The sequence below is a fragment of the Phyllostomus hastatus genome, unplaced genomic scaffold (genome assembly GCF_019186645.2).
Source record: "Phyllostomus hastatus isolate PE091 unplaced genomic scaffold, TTU_PhHast_1.1 phas_scaffold_78, whole genome shotgun sequence".
In the NCBI taxonomy this organism is placed as follows: domain Eukaryota; kingdom Metazoa; phylum Chordata; class Mammalia; order Chiroptera; family Phyllostomidae; genus Phyllostomus; species Phyllostomus hastatus.
In genome coordinates, this window is record NW_025334041.1 from 113,150,471 (window position 1) to 113,170,680 (window position 20,210).

General features: G+C 47.5%; 1 protein-coding gene across 1 annotated transcript in view; it reads right to left on the bottom strand.

The window, feature by feature from the left end:
- Positions 1-17,334, bottom strand: part of CRIM1 (cysteine rich transmembrane BMP regulator 1) — a 180,504-nt gene extending 163,170 nt beyond the window's left edge. The window contains exon 1 of the mRNA XM_045826977.1: positions 16,471-17,334. Within this exon, the coding sequence (XP_045682933.1) occupies positions 16,471-16,813 (343 nt within the window). The 5' untranslated portion in view covers positions 16,814-17,334. The remainder of the gene's footprint in view (positions 1-16,470) is intronic.
- Positions 17,335-20,210: the final 2,876 nt, after the last annotated feature.

The window sequence follows — 20,210 nt, forward strand, 5'->3', positions numbered from 1 at the left end:
ATGTTGCATATATGGATGTGTACATCTGCACACACCACGTGATTTGCAAAGTGTGCGCAGCTGTCCGCTGTAACGATGCAGTGTTCCACTGTAATGAAAGACAGACGTCCATTCACTCTAAATCACACACAGACTCGGGGACGCCTTCCCCCTGCATTCTGCCAGTCCGCTGGCTCCCCTGCAAAGCTTTCCCTAGGTCGCAGGCGGCTTCATTTCCACCCCTCTGAGAGCCCCCTCTGCTTGCTTCCTCTAGCACAAAGGTGACCTTTCCTCCCCACACACTGCCTCCGGGTCCAGATGTAGGCATGACAGGCTAGTCAAAGGCCAATTCCAGAAACCAATTTCCCCCAAATAGCTCTGAGAGGTTTCTTTTGGGGACTCGGGGACACACAGCAATCTCTCCAGCTAAAATGGTTCTTGGTGATTGCACTTCGCACCCACTCCTCCAGTTCTCGCCTGCCAGGAAGTCTACTTTTCAGTTACCAGCACTATTTACTTTGACCTTCAACCTGAGGGCCACTCCCTCCCTCCAGTGTGCTTCCCAGTGCTCTGCCTCCATTCATTTATTCTATTGAAGACTGAGGGTAGCTGTGCTTTAGTCCAGCAGCAAGAAGAGCTCTGGGTCCTTCGACTACCACCTTAAATTAACTGAGAATCACAGGTTCTAAGATACACATAGTTCTGACTTGGGCAGTATCCACCATCAAGTGGAACAGTCTTGCTCCCAGGTCTGGGTGCTGGCTTTCAAATTTTCAACACTAATGAAGGCACATGAAAGTTTTAGAGTCACAAGACAATCAATAGTGGACCCTTCAAAAAACTACCTTGCTTAGAATCCTCATGTTTCATGGCATTATAAAGAAAGAGAACTCTTGGCCCTTCTCCCCCCTTCCTGACACTTTCATTAACGACAGTTGCAATTGATAAAAGGTTCTAAAGTAGGTGACTACAGAGACACCAACCAAGACAACAACATTATGAACTATCATCAAGTGGGAGATGAGCATCTTAAATGTGGAGAAGATGAAGCTGCTTTCAGCAGACATCAAAACTAAAGTTGCCCCAAGAAAACAGGGCCCTGTGGGCACACTCGCCAGTGATAAAAGGGTATAGGTGCCTGAGCTCATACCTGTGTCTACGTGTCTATGACCCTGTCTATTTCATCATAGCCAAACCTTTCTCCTTCTTCTTCTTTTGAAAGACTGTATTTATTATTTTAGGGAGAGGGCAACAGAGGGAGAAAGAGAGTGGGAGAAACACTGATGCCTGACTGGGAATTGAACCAACAACCTTTCGCTTTGTGGGACAACACCCAACCAAGCTACACAGGTCATTTGGCTTAGTGCCAAATGTACCACCCAAAGGTTGTCATTTGCTGTTGTACCCTTAAGTGTCTAATGTCTTGCTGTCTTAATTGGTAAACCACCTGAAGGCCTTTAGAAAGTAAGCAAACAGACTAAGAGTTCGTGACTGGCACGAAAGGAGGAACAACCCCGCGCTGCTAAACAGCAAGTTGAGGCTCCGTCCGTGAGTCATCAAGAATTCCTCAGTCCCTGAAGTCATAGGGTTTGGAGTAAATCCAAATGGGATTTTGCTTTTTAAATTCCTTATACTGCATTCCTGTGGACTTCCTGTTCAAACCATTGTGAGGCACTTTTATTATTCACAGTCACAGGCTTCCAGCCTTCTGCTGGGGGTTCAGGATTTCCTTCCCCAGAGAAATTCCACAGGACATGTGGAGATCACCTGGAGCAGTAAATAAGCCGCTGCATGCACTGGCCTGGCACGAAAACTTCAATCCATGTTCGTTAAATTACACTCCCTCCTGATCAGTCAACGTACATGTTTAAGACCCAAATCCTGGATTTCCTGAAAATATAAAAGTCTCTTTTATTACAATCAATTAGTCAATGGCCACCTGAAGGGCATCTATAAAGTAATTCATAATTGTTTATCAGTTGTTTACAAGCAGCTGATCACCACTGTATCTCAGCCGGTCAGTGCACCAGACCCCTGGTGGTAAGAAGGTTATAAGCCGCCACCCACGAGGCAAATTCTTACAGCTGATGAAGGGCTGGTGAATGAAAGATGACACCTTTATGACAAACTGGCAAGGAAAGGCTTCACGAGTAAAAATAAAATACCTTTAAATAGTTGCCAAAATAAACACAGCTGAAACGAACCCATCACGGTAAAATTGGAAAACTAAATTCTAAGGAGAATTTTGGGCAGGGGAGAGGAAGAGGACGGGGCCTGGTTAACGGGTTTCCAGCTTCCTTCTGCAGCAACGTGACTTTTCACTGGGACTCTCTCCACTGGTACCGTCGTTTGTTTCCGTCTCCACAGTGCAAACCCCACGGTGCAGATGGAAAAGTTTTTGTGTAACATCTTGGATGACCTTGAGTCTAGATTTAGTCAACAAATGCTCGTTGAGATCTTCCTGTGTGCCAAGCGCTAGAATAACACACAATCCTGGCACTGGAGTGGATCACAGGGAGGCCGGCGTTCAGAAATGCGAACTCTACACAGTGTGAAAAGTGTTACAGCAGGGGAAGGAGAAAGTGCTATTTGTGGGCACTGGGGGGTGGGGGGGGGCATTTTTTCCTGGGCAGGGCAGGAAGGCTTCACAAAGGAACCAGCAGAAAACGGGAAGGGTTGACGGAGGAGAGCACATTTAGAAGGATGTCAAGATAACTCTGGACTTTTGAAAGCCAACACCACACCTATTTTCCAATTGCGGGCTCTGCCCCCACATCTTTGGCTGCAACAGATATTACAGTGTGTGTCCAACGTACCTCCTGATTTTCGGAGTTCTCAAAGGGGTCTCTGTTGAAGACACACTTGAAATGAAGTTGGAAAGCCGAAACCTCGGGAGAACAGTCGGGTGCTGAATTTAGGACTCTAAGCTCCCCTCACCTGTGGGGCTTTTTGTAACAACATGCAAATGACTGAGGCACTAAGGGCAGTGAAATACATATGAAACTAGGATAATTTTTTAAGAAAGTAAAGTTGGAATCATTATGCATATGAAATAACTCCCTGCTAAAGAAAAGTCCACTCTTCCTCTTTACTGGAGGTCATCCCCGTTTTCTCTGTGTGTGTAGCTCCCGATACCTTCCACTTTTCCATTCCCTCCAGAAACGGTATTGCCCGAGTATTTCCGATGCAAGGGCATACGCATACATATTCACACACAATTTAAAAAATATAATACATGGACTATGTTCAGTGCCAAATGTAGATGTAATTATATTATTTCTTTTTAGACATGCTTAATGCTATTAAAGCATGTAAGTACTTTATCTCCCTGAAGTTTTCCAGAACTCTGTTGGCAGCGAGTCTTTTTCCTTTTTCCTTCCAGAGCACTGAATACAATTTCCTGAATAAACAGCCAATAAACATGGTTGCTGAGGGCTCACCTTTTCCCAACATAGTCTTTGAAAATCATTTAATCACCTTTCAATAACATCAACAACAAAAGACATGTTGTTTTTTGTTTTGCTTCTTTTATTTTGCTTATCTCCTACAGAGGTATTCCATTTCTCACCCGAAATTTCTCCTTTTCCTTTTTGTTATCACATCTGAAATTCCTCTACAAGGCCAAAAACTACATTTAGTGATAACCTACTATAAAAATCATCCCATGCTGCCTTCAGGATAATCAAACTTTTGTCCCAATCACCAAAAACATGAAGTTAGTAATTTTACTGAACTCTACTTGCCTACATACAGATCTCCCAGTTAACAAGAGAGTTTAAAAGCCAGAGCACTTTAAGTCATTTTCAGTTTGCTGATATACAGAGTAAAGAGTACACTTAATTTGTTTTTCGGCACATCCATAATACAGTGCAAAGTATTCTTTGTGCTGAGCCCTCAGCAGCGACGGAACACATGCATGTAGGCGTGCATGAACTCTAGGTCCAAAGGCACAAACTATCTACATCTTGAAAGAAGGAATGAGCACAGCTTTCTATCACTTACACAGTAGCTATACCAGGGGCCTACCTGCTGATGCTACAGGTATATTTTACCACCCTGGGCACATCTTTGTAGGCCAGCAAGTCTACCACACCTTGCAGAGATCCTTGTTTTATGAAGTCTTAGCACTTTCTGATCCAGAGTGTCATATCCCACAGTGTCAAATGGATTTTATATACGGGCAAACACTCCCCTCCAAGCATTTCTACAGAACCCTTCTGCTTGCCTGTTAGCGCAGACACCATTTTTGCAAGGGGTCCTCAAAGAGGATTTGACGCTTGATGCCAACGCTTAACATCTGGGTTACCGACAGCTGGAGAACTGCGTGCAGCTGTGCTGGGGAGAATGTAGAGGTACATGAAAAGACTGCTATAAAAGCAAGCCTTTCCAATGGCTCACAGGGCACCTGTGCCCCAGCCCGTACTGGGTCGTGGCAGGGAGTCCCCAGGAAAGGAGCACCAAACCACAGGCAAAGACGTGGGCACGGGAGGTACCCAATGGACCTTCTAGCACTGACTCTGAAGGCAGCGAACACACACGGCACCCACTGCTGCTTCCAAGAGAGAAGTGTTTGGCTCCAGGCAGGCAGACTCTCATTAATGCCCCCACAGCTTAAGTTCTCAAGCTAATATGCACCAACCAAGCAGGAAGAAAACCAAATAAAGACCTATTGATATACCAAAAGAAAGTAAAGTAAATCTATTTAGGCAAAAGCTCCGGTTAGTAAATGAACACCCATCCCTTCAATGGTTATTTCAGTCGCCACTCCTATTAGCTGTCCAGAAATCTACCCAGGAAGAGAGAGGATAAGGTCCGGAACGGGATATAACTTTTGATATTATCTTAGAAAAGAAAAGAAGAGAGTGGCCACAGGACTCCACTAGAAGTGTTTTCTATTAAACAACATGAAATGCCCACCCCATTAGTAAACTTATAGCAGTTTTCCAAATTGGAGCAAAAACAATCAAAAAAGAAATCTTAGAGAGCAAAATGTAAAATATTACAGAAAACCAAGAAATTCACGTTTCTAGGGGCCGACAGCTTAGGTAATTGAACTGCAAGCAAGAATCATGGAAGAGATCTACATAATAATTAGCTGCTGAGTTTTCTCATGTCACACACTCCCAAATGGAGTATTTAGCATTCAGCAGACTTGTTAGCGAATAAATGCCCAACTGGAATTAACTAGCACCTCATTCTGGAAGGCTGCTCTTGGCAAAAATGTAATATCCACAAGGCAAAGCAATTTGATTGCTGGTGTGCGCTGTGGGCTGTGCTGAGCGTCACATTCTTTAGAATAACCCGTATTACATCAAATTCCAGAGCCACAGGTCCGCAGCACCCCACTTCGCTCAATGCCCTGCCACTGGGCAACGTGCACAGGAAGGGTGAACTTTCTAGACTCCAAGAGACCACTTTCTAAGCTTCACTCTTGGCCTGAACTTGAAACACAGTGAAGATCTGCGGTCTCACAGGCAATCCAAAGAGCCTCGCTGGCTTGGTAATGCCGGGAGGGTGTGAGGCAGGGAGGGTAGGGGAGCTGGCCAGGCTGGCAGCAGGTCCTTCTGCAGAGACTCATCATCTCATTCTCCCAATACGAGGCACCCAGGTGTCCCATTGGGCCAATGCCTCTGCTTTCATGCACTGTTCCTGTTATGTTTCTTTAAATTCAGTCTGCTCCTGCAGGAGACTCCCTGGCAAGTGAAAACAGCAGCAAAGGTAAAAGAATGCTGAGAATTTGGCTGCTGCCTGCAGTATTAGGAGGAACAGCAATTACTCAACCCTCCTAGTGTCAGAGGCAGAAAGGAGCATGTGAATTTCGGCAAGTTTTGGCCTGTCTTTGCTCAAGCTTCTCCCTTTCCTTATCTGTCACCCACCTACCTCAGAGCCGTAATAATTAATAAAGTAAATGAGAAAATGGAGAGAGAGCAAAAGCAGCGGGCCAGCACCGACATAAAAGAGGCATACATTTTACCTTGAATCCAGGTTAGGCCAGTTAATAAAGCTTAAAGATTGCCAGCACTTAAAAGATGTCACTAACTTCCCGACAGAAAACGATGTTTTGCTGTCCCCACCCCCTCCACTGAAGGTAACTATGGGAGAACTCTTGACCTGTTCCAAGCTCTTCTGTCAACAGCATTTGGCAAAGGATCCAGAAGACACTCACCACCCTCTCCTTCTCTAGCTCTGCAAACACAAGGTAATATTTGTCTCTTGCCCAGCACTCTTTTGTAATAGAAACATAGATCTCATGACCAGAAGGGCCTTACGAGATCTGGTTTGGTTCCCCTACCTTCTGGTAGGTAACTATTTAATGCCCTTTTGACACAGTAAGGCAAAGTCAAGGCAAAGAAAATTGAGGAGGTTTCATTCCAGTCCCTAAGGGATGAGGGGGGACCTGGAAGCCATGGCTATTGTTTTTCCTTTATCAAGCCATCCTCATGTAGAAGAATTTTTGTGATATTCACCTTTCTGAGCAGCCTAAAATGCTTCCTGCAACAAGCTAGGATATACACAAATCCATTTATTCTTTTGATTAAAAGACAGAATTTATTTGACCCTTCATGTTGTCATAGGTAGTGGTAATAAACGTTCCTAAAATTTGTCTGCAATATGACAACTCCATGGTTCTGAAAAAGAAACAGCACACCCAGTCTCTAACCATTCAATAATCCCTCTACTTTGGCTTTCAGAGATAAAACTGTCTACAATCTATCTCTTTTCCTCACTCAGAATGTAAATGTCATTTACAGTTGTTGTTGTTTTTTTCCTAAAGCAAAGCTCCAAACTATGGAAAGTGCAAAACAATAGGAAGGTTTTCAAGCTTTGTCTTTGACAAGATGATGGAATGTCCCTCGCGCCCTCTGTGAGGCCCACACCCCCTGTATGGATGGTGGGTGACTCCTCGCTCTGCCCAGGGCTGACGTGGTTTTGTACGTACGTTCTCTCAACACTGTAAGTCTGGGTCAGGTCAAACTTCCTCAAGGTGGCTTTGCCTCATTCTGGCAGGTCTTCTGGAGTCTTAAAAAAGAGGTATCACAAGTCTCCTATACTGACATGCCTTTTTGCTTTATCACAGCTGTGAACTGTTTTGCTCGTGGCTTTGGATAAGAAGCTAAATAAGTTACCTCTGGTAGACCAGGACTTCACGGGCTCAGGTTTCCTTCTGCCCTGCCAGAAATTCCTTTCTGTTTTGAATCTGAGATGTTTGTTTATGGTTTTTGTTTTGAAATGCTAAACAAGACAGGCATGGTCTCTAGTTACAGACTACAGTATATCTTTTTTTTTTTTTAACCTGCTGTAGCCAGAGTGGCTGGTTGCTAAAGGCTTAGCTAAAATTTCCGGAGAAACTCTTCAAATAACCTCCTCAGGAAACTGAAATGTAAAAGGACAACACCTTAAAATATAATTAACACTTAATTTTCTTTAAGTGTTTGTAAGATAAATGCTTCCAGCATACTTCAAACTAGGGTGTTATTTTTCAGTTTGATAACCATATACTTAAATGAAGCCCTGAAATTTGGAAGTTTATCTCATCTTGCTTGTAGGTTTCATGTTACTAAATACCAATCAATTAGTAGAGACACTCATCAACTTCTGTTATAATAAGATTTGGTTGTCAAGAAGAAAATAACAAAGTTGTCAACTATTGACTCTCTCAGGATTGTATCTTCAGCAAGTCCTTTCTCCTTGTTCTGTAACAGCTAATACAAAGCATCTGCCTTATGAGTACTCCGACCCTATTTGCTGGATAAAAAAGCAATGCTTACTTCTAGGCATGAGGACACAGAGTTACAGTTTTGTCTTCCTAAAGTGGGACCAAAACTACATTAGGAAATAAGGAGACAAGAACATCAGATATTTTCATTGTAGGTGCTCTTTTCTAGCCTTCCATTGCTGTGCAAAGACTTTTCAGGGGAACCACAATGCAAATCCATAGTTCGGCTGCAGTATTAGTCTATAGGAAAGACGGATGGAACTCGTGGGACCAAGGTAAGTAATGCATGGACTCTGGGCCAGTCCCCACCTCCTGCTCACTCCCAAGTCTGACCTTGCCTTTGAGCCAGCCGGGCCTGTGCCGTTTCCTTCCGTAACCCCAGCCATCCCAACCTGGCCTGGGTGATACCCCTGGGATCTCCAGTATCTCCAGTGATGTCTGGAAACTCACAGCAAACTTTTAACAAAAGGAAATTTCATTCACTTTCATGAAACCGTATGCCATCAACATTAAGATATGTCACTTTTTAAAAAATACTAATTTGCAATAGCTCTTTGGAAGTAAAGGAGTCAAACTGCAAAATCAAGCAAATGTCCACACTGCACTGGAACCCCAGCGGGGCTGGGAGGCACAGTCATCCCAGGCCAGACCACCGAATGTTCTCTTGGTCCAGAAACCTGGGCGCACGGCCCCTTGTTCTAAGCACTTCGCAGGCCCGCTTTCTCAGGCAAGCACCTGAGGCCACATTTCTGCGGCTGAGTCCTCTGTGGAGGAAGTGTGTGTGTCCACAAAGCAGATATTTTTCTTATTTATTTTTAATTTTTATTGTATTTTTTCATTACATTTAGTCCCCTTTGCCCCCCTCCCCCCAGCAATCACCACACTGTTGTCCATGTCCATGAGTCCTTTTTCCATTTTGCTCAATCCCTCCCCCCCAACCTCCCCCTCACCCCCGACCAGCTGTCATCCTGCACTCTATCTGTAAGTCTGTCCCCACTGTCCTTGTTGGTTCAGTTTGTCCACTACATTCCACATATGAGTGAGATCATGTGGTATCTGTCTCTCTGACTGGCTTATTTCACTTAACATAATATTCTCTAGGTCCATAAGTTAAATTAAGAAAAAACCAAACTTATATAAAGAAAAAGCTAACACAGAAGAAAAGGAGAAAGAATGGAAAACAGAATGGAAATTAAAATATTAATCTTTTCAAAATCTATTTGGTAGCAAGAATACTGGCCGTTATACACACGTATATAATATATGTAACACATACATGTATTAATTCCCTCCTATCCTCACCACAGTACTTACTGGATAGAAAGCCATCAAAATTCCCTTTTCACCGATGAGGAGCCTGAAGCCCCAACAACTAAGCAGGCTGGACATTCACGGTTGAAGCAGCAACAGGGCTGAGATCTGGACAGAGGTTTATCTGGCCCCCCAAGGCCTAGCTCCTATTTTCTAATACATCATCCTCAGACAGAGGGAGAAAAGGAAGCATCCTTGGGGCTTGCTTGGTGCTACACCCCCCACCGATTCTTCCTCATGGTCAGAGTCAGGGTTAGGACCCCCTCAGCTCTCCTGAGAGGCCCAGCACTTCTTATCTCCAGGCTCAGCTGTAGCTGCCTTGGCCTGTAATTAACTGTCTTCGCTGACTACCATCACTCCAAGGCCTCTGTGAAAGCAGGGCCCCTATCTTATTCATTTTGGTTGAGAAATAATTATCATAATAATAGGTGTTAGTATAGGCCACACTTGGTGCCACATGCTCTACTGGTACCAGCCAGCTTCTTGCCAAGGAGAAGTGTGGCCCCTGGATCAGCAGCACTGACCTCACCTGGGGGTTTAGTAAAAATGCTGAAGCTCAGACCTGCCTCGGCCCTCCTGAATCAGAACCCGCCTGTTTAATAAGATCCCCAGGTGATCTGTATGCACATTAAAATTTCAGGAGCACAGTCTGTTTCTCGTTTTATCCTTCCTGCAAACATAGGTGGTAGCTATCACTATGAACAGATAGGGAAACTCGGGCTCAGAGAAGTGGTATCGCCACCATGTTGCACCCAAAACCAGACCCCGTAGTAGCTGCTCAGTAAATACGCGTGAGTGGAAGGATGGCAGGGGAACGGGGAGGGCTAGAAAGTAAACCGAGCTATGGACTGGTTAGGTGTCTGACCTCTGGTTTTGCCTAGCTTGTACCAACTGCGGCGACAGGTGGGAGTGGGGCCCCAGGCGAGACAAACTGTTTCCACAGCTCGAGCCAGGCCGAATCCTGTGGTCGCCGTCAACGTGAGCGCTCCAAGAGCTAGCAGCCAAGTTCTCCGGCATGTCATGTGCAGGAAAACATACGTCACTGGTTATGGCAAGTTTCGGTGTCCCCTCTTTCTCAAATAAAATATTAGCCCACAGATAAATGGTTATATGTTTAGAATGTCTACAAGTTAACAAAGAAAATTTCAGATCCCTCTTTCTTTACTTTCACCCAAAATACACCAACTTGGTAGAAACTATTTAGACCAAGTCTAACAAATGGGCTTCAGGAGGAAAAGGAACAGATAACTTCAGAGGCTTTTAAACAAGCCTTTTAACTCGATGCACTTACGGTGTTGGGAGGAGGGATGCGAACTCAGTAATAATTCGCTGAGAATCCTTCCTGAGAATCCAAACTCCTTCACTACTGATGATCAGTTACTCAAGTCGATGAGGATGAAGCAGAACAAGATCATGAGCCTGTATCAGTTGTGTCACTTATATGATTAGTAGCTTTGCTGTTACTGTCTACTCCAGTCATTCTTCTAAGTGCCTCATAGGGATTCATTCACTGAGCCTTACAGCCATCCATTATTAGCCCACTCCACAGATGAGAAAACCGAGATGCACAGAAAAGCAGAGTGCCGATTTGAGCCCCGTGTTTCACACTGGCAATTAATCAGGAGAAGGGAGTTAAGGGAGTGAAACCTGTTCATTTTGTAACAGATGAAAAAGGGATCTTTTTGGATGTTTTTCTAATGTGGGCCCCAAATGAACACTTGCTAGTGTTCACCTTGAGGGCTTTCTTAACTTTAAAAGAATATTCAACCCTTCCTCCGTCCATAAGGCAGAGGAGGCCCTGTCTAAGCACAGAGGTTTTCTGTGATTTGACCAGGCGAATTGGCTGGGACCAGAGGCAGGGAGTGGGTGAAGTAAGGAGATGCCAATAAAGGGACACCTCCCAGTTCACTGCCCACGCTCATCTGCCTGGTGGGACAAGCCAGAACAAAGAGAAAATCACTCTCAAAAGGCAGCTTGCCACTTTGAACCACAGCTAGTAAAGTGTTAAGAATGCAGCCTCATTCTCAGATGTTGGGAAACACTGTTTTGTATTGCATAGGCTCTAAGGAGGGTGGGTAGGGACCCCTCCCCCACGCAAAAGAGCATACTCATACTCTCTCTCACACGCAGTGCGAATCTGAATTCTCCCTTTCAGCTTTGCCACCAGAGGCTGAGAAGATCATCATCTCAGATCCTGTGATTCCTAGAACAAATTTTAACCACATATTTCACTCACCAACTAATCACATGCAGACTGGCAGAATCCCTTCTGCTTGGCTTGAACGTACATTATTGTGTGGACTTCTTAAGTCTTTACTGCCTTATTCTTTATCTCGATTAAAAGAGTGTAAAGGGTGCAGAACTCACCCTAGAGGTCCCCAGGCTCTGCCCCCACTGCTCCCCAGCCCCAGCGGAAGGCCCTGTACAGAGCGGAAGATCGATGAATGAGTGACTGATTTCTATGCGAAGACAAGTCAGATCTCTGAAAATTCAGCTGTGGAGAATTCAGTCTCTGAGAAGAAAAGCTTTTAGTTTGTTATTCATGCACGCTTGGCTAGTCCGCTGTTTCTTCCTCAAATAATTAATTGAGCTTTACTAGGGCGTCTCCACAGTCCTGATACTGCACGGGCCGTACGGAACGCAGTTACAGGAACCTGCTTCACCAAACCTATTTACCTTCCACTCACTTCACCACCTCCCATCTGATGGCATTTACACGCTAAGGAGTTACGCCGTCTCTCATGTTAGCGCTATAGCCTGAAAGATGTTAAACACACCCACCTTTTTCAGGAATTTCACAATTAATGTCTGGAATGTGTTTTGGATTATTCTTCAAAGGATGACATAGTTGCCCTAAGACGAATTCAATATTTTCCCCTTCTCCCATTTGTCATTCTTTAGTCCTCCTACTCCATTACCTTTTTAGGGTCATCTGTTTTAGCCATTTTCCCCAACTTCATAATGCCTGCCTCCTGCATCCCCAAGCTGGTCCTGTGTTCGTCCAGATACATTTCACGTTAATCAAGCCCCACAAAACACAGACACCTGCACCAAATCATTAAGCCCCTCCTACAGGTGGATATAATGCCCATCGTTAAGCAGAGCTCTGAATCATTTTCTTCATAAATTAACCTATCTGTTCACAACTGCACTGCCAACATACTGCCTGTAGACTGCCCTGGTCACTGATAAAGATATGTTAATGGCTGCAAATGTTTCCAGACTTGCTATTTTTGCCTTTCTGGGCTTATGCAATTCCTTTGCCAAGTGTTTTATGTGACTGGACTCCTCAATACCAGTGAGGATTCTGTGAGCTCGACAGTCAAAGTGAAGGTCAGAAAGTCCTGTCATTTGTATATGTGCAGTGAATAGTCTCTCCGAGTTTTGTCAATATTTACTTTCAGGAGGAACTAATTATTTCCTTGTTTATTTGCATTGGTTTCTCTTCCCATACCCTATTCATATATTTTTATAGGCCCTCTGCATGCTTCTCTCTCTGGCATGGAAAAGCTCACTCAACCTAAAGACTTTGAGGTAGAAAATGAAACCTATTACTCAATAACTGTCTTGCAGTGATTAGAAGACAAGCTATAATCTTCCAATGGCAACAGTATCAGAAAACCACATTCTGTTCTGTGCGAGTACCCAGAACATTTCCTTGATTTTACTTACTGCTCTATGAAAAAAACAAAAGTGGGGAGAAGGAAAGTTTAAAATACCCGGGGAAATAAAGGGGGACTTGTGTCTTGAAAGGGGCAGTTTTTAGAGGGCAGTAGTGCCAACACAGATGCTCCATGAATGAAGCCACTGAGGAAATAATCCCCGGGAAGAAAGTTGGTGCTTGTCTGCAGCAGGGATCACCTGGATTGAATACAACCAAGTCCTCAGGGCTGAGCCACTCAGTAGTGTGTCCACCAGCTTCCAAGTCACTCTGTGCTCACGCAGTCGACCTCCAGCCATCACCTGCCCTTTGGTACTTAAAGAGAAAAGACTGATCACACTGCCTTGCACCTGGCCCCACCCCTCACTGAAGCGCAAGCACTAGGCCACTTTAGGAGGGAAAAAAAAAAGTCCTCACCCCCTTATCTCAAAATAAAACCCCCACCGTCCAATCAAAACGTTCCTCCTGGAAAATCCCGCTTCAGTCATTTTTCAACGCTCTGTCTTTGATCTCCTGAAGAGGTCTCCCATCCTGCGTCCTCCTCCAGAGTTCAGAATCCAAACTTGTTTCTCTGGCTTTTAGGCGATTTACCTGGAGGCAGGCAGCCAAGCCGAGGAACAGGCCACGTGGGATATTGCCAAAGGCACAGGAAGACTCACCAGGTGACCTGAAATGGGGCAGGGACCTGTGTCCTCCCAAGGGCCGGCACACACTTTTTAGACTGCAACTCATGTTTTAAAGTGCATTTGACTAAATCTTAAAAAAAAAAAAGAATAATCAGAATGTACTTAATGACAATCTGAGTGGTGCCTAAAAGAAGTTCCAGTGTACGTATCTCGGGATTCACAGGACCCAGCTCTTCACACTATTTAACCTTTCAGAACATATTTTTTTCTTCAGTATTCTTTCTGTGGAGAGGCCTGTTCAGCCATGTACCCAATGCACATTTATTGAGAGCCTACTACGGGCCGGCATGCCCTAACAACCTGAAGCAGTGAGTGAACCCCAAGTTGGAAGGGGTACATTTCTGCCCTAATTGATCTAACTCACTTTGTGAACTAGATTTAAAACACATGATTTCCCTCCATCCACCACCCCCCACAAACCCCAGCATGGGAAGCAACACAAATAAAAATCAATGCAAGTTGGCAAACAGAGCAATGTGATTTGTATTTAAATTATGTCATCGAAAGCAGGTAGGTTAGTCATGATATTATTTCCATACCATGCACTATGTTTTCTCAGTGGAGCCAATTAAAGCGTTTCAAAAGAGTTTTCATTAACAGATACAACCAGTAGGGGTCATTTTAGTGCAAAAATTGCAGCAAAAGAGACTTCAACATGAACAAAATGTATCAATTCCTATTCATGTTTGTTGTGATGGTCATGTTTCAGTGCATGACTCTCATGAAAAAAAACTGAAACTGAGGGAAACACTGGCCATTGAGAAATTTCTTCCAAAGTAACAGGAAAACAAAATAGAAAGTCAGCACCTCCTAGATAATTACTGACACGTACGGAATCCCCTAATCCTTAAAAAGAAGGAAAAAGGTGACTCGCTTAAGCTATGTCTTTCATATATCTTGTAGTAACGTGGAAATATGGAAATTTTAGGCACACTTTTGAAAATATCTAAACCCAACCATTATATCATCCCAGGTAACAAGGTCCTTCTAACTTTGGCTTCATGGGTTCAGAATGTAACTTACTGCTGCTTTTAGAATGAAAAAAATAAGAATAAAATAAAAATGCCCTGGGCATTCAATTTCGGTAGCGGAAGACAGGCCTGCTAAATGAAAAGTGCTGCTAGAGAACACGAATTCAGATACAATCACGGCAACAAACATTTCCTGGCGTTTTCAAGGCTAATACCAAGTGCATGGGGTGTTACCAGAAGAAAGGAAGCTGTGAGGAATCGCATCACTTCGGAGGAATGAGAGGCTCACCAACACACTGCCAAAATCACTGCAGACCCTGGCACGGGTCTGTTGCTGCTAAAACACTTGATTCCTGGGACTGCTTCCTGGGCTCCACGTTTCCTTCACCAGAAATGTATCACGAAGAAACAAAACCAGGGTTACAATCTTGAGAACCTCCTCCCAGCACAGCAGTTTCCACTACATTTAACCCTGTTTCGCGTTGCTTGTTCTTTGCAGATTTATGGGAGGTCGGCTTCAGTAACTTGTCACAAGTGGCAGGGTCCAAAGACGCATCTTTTAGCCTAAATCCTACATTGTATCAAAAGTTAATCTCCTGGACGGTTCTCCTGATGTGATACATCAAAACGTTATAAAAATGGGACTTAACACCAGGTGAGAGGCATTTGTACTTCAGGCACGTGAACTCTTCCAACCCAGTGTCCCGGGGTGCCGTGCGCGTCCCTTCTGAGGAGGGTTCCCTCTGTTCCTTACTGCCCACCAGGAGGCCCTCCGGGGGTTTTCCTGTCCGAGCTCAAAAACCCGCAGGTATGAATACATATGCATATGTTGTGTATTTAAAGAAAACTGCAGAATTCAAGGCTTTTAACAGACCCGTCACATCCCTAAGGTTGCTGCCCTCTTTCCACGATGCCAGCACAATACACTGCACACACTTAAGGATGCTCCGGAATGAGCCCTCCTTTTACGAGGCGCTGGCTGTGAGTAGTAAGGAGGGGACAAGGTGCCGAGGGCGCCTGTCCGTTTTCCTCGCCGCTACCCGCGAGGTGAGGCTGCTGCTGCTCCTCGGCTCAGGCACTAGGATGCCCCGGAACAGCATCCTCCCAACGTCAGCCCCAGCCGCGATCCCGCGTCTAACTGGTGCCCGCGAGTCCTGCCCATTCGCCAAATAAAAATAACTCACGGCCTCTGTCCAGACCCCCAATCAGACCAGGCACCCCGGGGCCGAGGCAGCGGGCCGGGTGCGAGGCCAACACCACCCTTTCACAGGGGTTCTTCCAGAGCCGGGAGGCTCCCCTCATCTAATCCCTTCCTCCTCCCATCCGTCTCGGCACCGCGGTGCGTGCAGTTTAGGGAAGGACCCAGCAGAACCACCCTCGCTGTCAAACAAACCAAAAGCAGCAGCAGCAACGCGACTGGAAACACGCGGATATCTGATCCCCAAAAGCAGCCACTAGTAGAAACAACTTTTCACTCCCAGGTGCAAACCCCTCCCCCCTTCATTCAGGAGAGAAAGCCTTTGACCGTTTTCAATAGGGAAATAAATGAGTAACCACCGTATGTAACTTCTCCTGGGCTGACATATGCTGGAGCCGCAATTGATTTACAAGCCGAGGAGGAAGGGGGTGAAGGAAGAAAGCAAGGAGAAAATAATAAAAGAGTCACAGGGAGTAAGCTGGAGACACGTCTCCGCCGCCGACAGAGGATTCCGCGGTCGGTGTGCGGCACTCGGTTCCTCGCTGCGCCAGTGTGGGGAGGGCGGCAGGGGTCGGATTCCCCCGGGGGCTCGAGATGGCACCGCGGCGCCCCCCGCCCGTGGCGCCCCCACCTCGGGGCGTAGGGCCGGGCCACCCTACCCAGCTCAAGGCCGAATGGCCACACGCGTGCGAGTCTGTATGCAGCCGGGGGCGATCCCCCAACTTGCCTGCCTCCACCCACGAAATCCAACCTCGCCCGCGGCGGGCCAGGCGTGGGGGGAGGCAGTGAGCGGGAAAGGAGGGACGCTGGGGGCCCCCTCCCGGGGTCGGGGGCCTCCCCTTCCCCTGCGGAATCCTCTCTTCTCGGGAAAGTCTCGGCCAAACTTTGTTCAGCGCTAGAGGATGGCGCGGGCCAGGTAGGAGGGGGTCCGCCACGGGAGGCCGTACCTTCGCAGACGCCCACTTCGTACTCGGTGATGGAGTCGCCATTGAGGGGAGGGCGGATGACACAGCGCAGCCCCCGGTCGCAGGCTCCGTGGAGCCCGTAGGCGCCGCCGCAGCTCTCGTTCCTCTGGCGGGCGCACATGTAGCAGCAGCCGCAGACGCCCTGCACGATGCTCCCGGGGCAGTTCCTGGGCTCCTCGCACTTGGACTCGTCGCAGGGCAGGCAGACCAGCGCCCAGGTGCCCGAGCCAGCCAGCAGCAGCAGCAGCGGCGGCAGCACCCCCAGCAGCCCGACCAGGAGGTGCCCGCAGCCGGCCAGCCCCCTGCCCCCCGTCACCAAGTACATCCTCTTGCGCCGCCGCCGCCTCCTCCTCGCAGCCGGGCCGGGAGCGGGGCGGGCGCCCTCCCCTGAGTGGGGCACACGCGCCGCCGCAGCACCCGCAGCCCGCGGTCTTCGCCGCCCCCTTCGGGGCCCCCGGGGCGCGCCTCCCCTAGCGGGGCGAGGCCCCCGTCCCCCGCGCGGGCCGCGCGGACCCCGAGCCCACTAGCGTTGGCGCCAGCGGTAGCTTCCCCCCCTCCTCCTCCCGGGAGGGAGGGGAAAAAAGAAAAAAAGTTTCCTCCCGGCAGCTCCGGTTCAACCCAAACTTCTGGCGGCGGCGGCGGCTGCGCTCCGCTCCAGCCCGGGTTCGCCGCGCCGCCTCCCTCTGCTGCTCCGCGGCCGCGGCGCAGCCTCCGGGCCGGTCCCCGCCTCCCGAGCCGCCGAGTGGGCGCGGTGGAGCAGAGAAGGTCCGCTGTGTGAGCGCCGCGCGCCCCGCTCGACTCCTGCGCTGCTCCTCCCGGCGCTTGTTTATGGCTGGAGCCTCCGCCGCCCGGGCTGCGCCCTCCCCCATTCCTACCTCATCCCCCAGCCCTCGCCCCCCCGCGCCGCGCGCCGCTCATTGGCTGCCCCCCCACCCCTCCCGGCCCGGCCGGCCCCCTCCTCCTCCTCCTCCCGCCCCCTTCCCCGGCGGCCCGGCCCTTCCTCCCTAGCAAACCTCCTCCTCCTCCCCCTCCTCCTCCCGGAGCCCGGAGCTCCTAGCCGGCCCTGCGGCCGAGCCGTTGCGCGCCTCTTCCCGCGGGCGCGCTGCGGCTCAGGCTTTGGGGCGCTCGCGGCGAGCAGCGAGAGTCGCGGGCGTCCCGAGCGCCCGCCGGCACCCTGCCCACCGTGGCCTGCCTGCGAGCCCCGAGGGCGAGACCTCCGGAGCCAGTTCTGAGTTCGGACAGCGACAGGGTCCCCAGAAGCTCGGGGCCGCGGGTACTGCTGCAGCCTGGGCTGGGGCACCCTCCGGACCGAACCCCGGGAAAGGGAAGCAAACGCATGGAACATTCGCTAACTGGAGGAGAATCCATCTTCCACTCGAGCTGGGAATAGACTTTGTAAAAGATATTATGTAATGGAGTCTCGGGAAGCTCGAGGCGCCTCCAGCGAAGCTGCTGGTGAATTAATTAAGTGCTTTAAACGGTCTCGATAAATATACCACCGGGGGTGGGGAGGACTCTTGGGGGCTGCTGTGGCTTGAGTTGAATCTTAACTGTCCACGTTCGGCATGTTTTGTCGCCGTGCTCTGCGCCGAGGTGCTGTATTATGGGAGGGGGTGAATGGAAAGTAACAGAGCTGAATTTTTCTCCCCTGAGTAAGGCCAAAGACTGGATTATCACACGTCTTGACGTGACTAGACCCGTGTATCTCTGGCGTTGTTAATGTCATCTGACAGCGTCCTTTTCTTCCCTAAAATCACGGACAAAAATGGTGGGTTTTGTTTTTGTTCACTTATTGTGAATTTATCAATAAAGACGACATTTGCTTAATATTCTTTATGATAAGCCAGTTTAAAAAAAAAAAGGAAAGAAAAGCAACAGAAGTGACGCAAAATGCTTCCGGTGGCATCGTTTGTCTTCTGGAGCTGCCAGAAAAGCGTCTCCAGATGAGGGACTGTCGTGGCCCACCATGCCTTCACAGGATGAGTACCGGAGTCGGTAAAATTAGTGATTTAACAAAAATGACTTGGATGCGTGTGGAAAAAAAAAAACAATCGGGTCCTGTGGCAGGTGTGAGGTGGGCCTGGCCAGTGGACCTTCTGACCCAACAGTGATCTGGCTGCAGGAAGGTGGCAGCCAAATGGATCCTGAAAATCATGACTAATGAACCAAAGTTAATAGCATGGCAGTGTGAGGAGAAAGGAAACAAAGATGCCTTTGAAATCCTCTGTTTGTGGAACAAATTTATACTTATTATAAATATTTTGGTTTAGCCACTCTAATCCTGAACAGAAAAGCCAAAGAAACCAGTGGAATATTCCCCAGTCTCTGGCATCAGAAAACCAAACGTTTCTACAGTCATCTGCCTTTGTCCCTCAGAAGGGAAGAGGCTCCTTAACCGTCACTGATTATCAGAGGGGAGTAGAAAAGATGTTCAGCAGTGGAGAGGGGGGATGAACATCCTATTTCCTAGAAGGTAAACCTTTCTGGAGGTGCTGGGATGACTCATTTCCAAGGATGTTGTAGACACAATGCCTGCAATTGTGGAGAGGTCAGGTTAAATGACCCCAGAATGACTTCATACCTTAAGGTCTATGACTGTACGTGTTAAGTGATAAACCATTTAAAATATGCTAGCCCTGGCCGGGTAGCTCAGTGGGGTAGAGCATTAACCCCATACGCCGAGGTTGCAGGTTCCAACAGGGGATGGGATCAACCAGTGAACGTGTAAACAAGTGCACAACGAGGGCGTGTTTCCCTAGTGCTCTCTCTCCCTCAAAATCAATAAAACTAAAATAAAACATGCTAGATTTGATAGTAGCAAAATTCAAGAGAAATAAGCCGCACAGCACCGTTAAACGTGGTTGTTTCTTGTACCCCAACTATGCGGCAACACTTCCCTGTGGGGTTTGCCAACAAACTGTCATCATTGTTCGGTGTTAAAAGGCCCTCTCCACTCTTTGCAGAGGAGGTTATCTATATTTCTGTTCAAACGCAAGCATAAAGACATTTTTAAAACACAGCAGATAACACTGTAGGACTCAACAGGAAAAGCCACGGTCAGGTGATGGGGAAAATGCAGAAGTGAGAAAGCCACGTTTCTTTGAAAAAAAGAAATAACCATTACTGGGTCTTGCTTTTTTATTTGTGTTTCTTACTTTCTTTTTTTAAGGCAGTGTGTTCAGGTTAGGGGAAGCTAGAGATTGGACACAGGCAAGGGACAATATGGAGGTCACCATCTTTCCTGGGATTCCAGAGGTAGAACCACCTGGAAGGAAGATAACGGTTGACTTCTTATGGACATTCAAGCCAGACTTAGAACTGGAGAGAGTCTTAAGATGGATGTATCAGCTCAAAAAATCCAAGTTACAGGGAGTCCTTTGCCATAGAATTGGTAAGTCAGAGAAACAAAGGAGAAAACAGGAATAGTGACTTGAAGCCTAGTAACTAGTGCCAAGTAAGAAACCCGCAAACGCCTGGCAGCTTTTGGAAACCAGAGTGTGAACTAGGATCTCCGTTACAAAGTAGCTGTTTCTTCCGGAAGCCAAGGCAGTGAGATTGATGCTCAAACACAGAAGGATTCCCTCATCTTTAGAGACCAGACTAAAGATACGGAAGAGAAGTTGGTGGGCCCAGCGTGGTGACAGACAATTGGCAGTCAAGGGAGAAAGTGGACTGAGGGAGATTCCATAGACCCTGCAAGGCATGTATTGAATACAAATGTA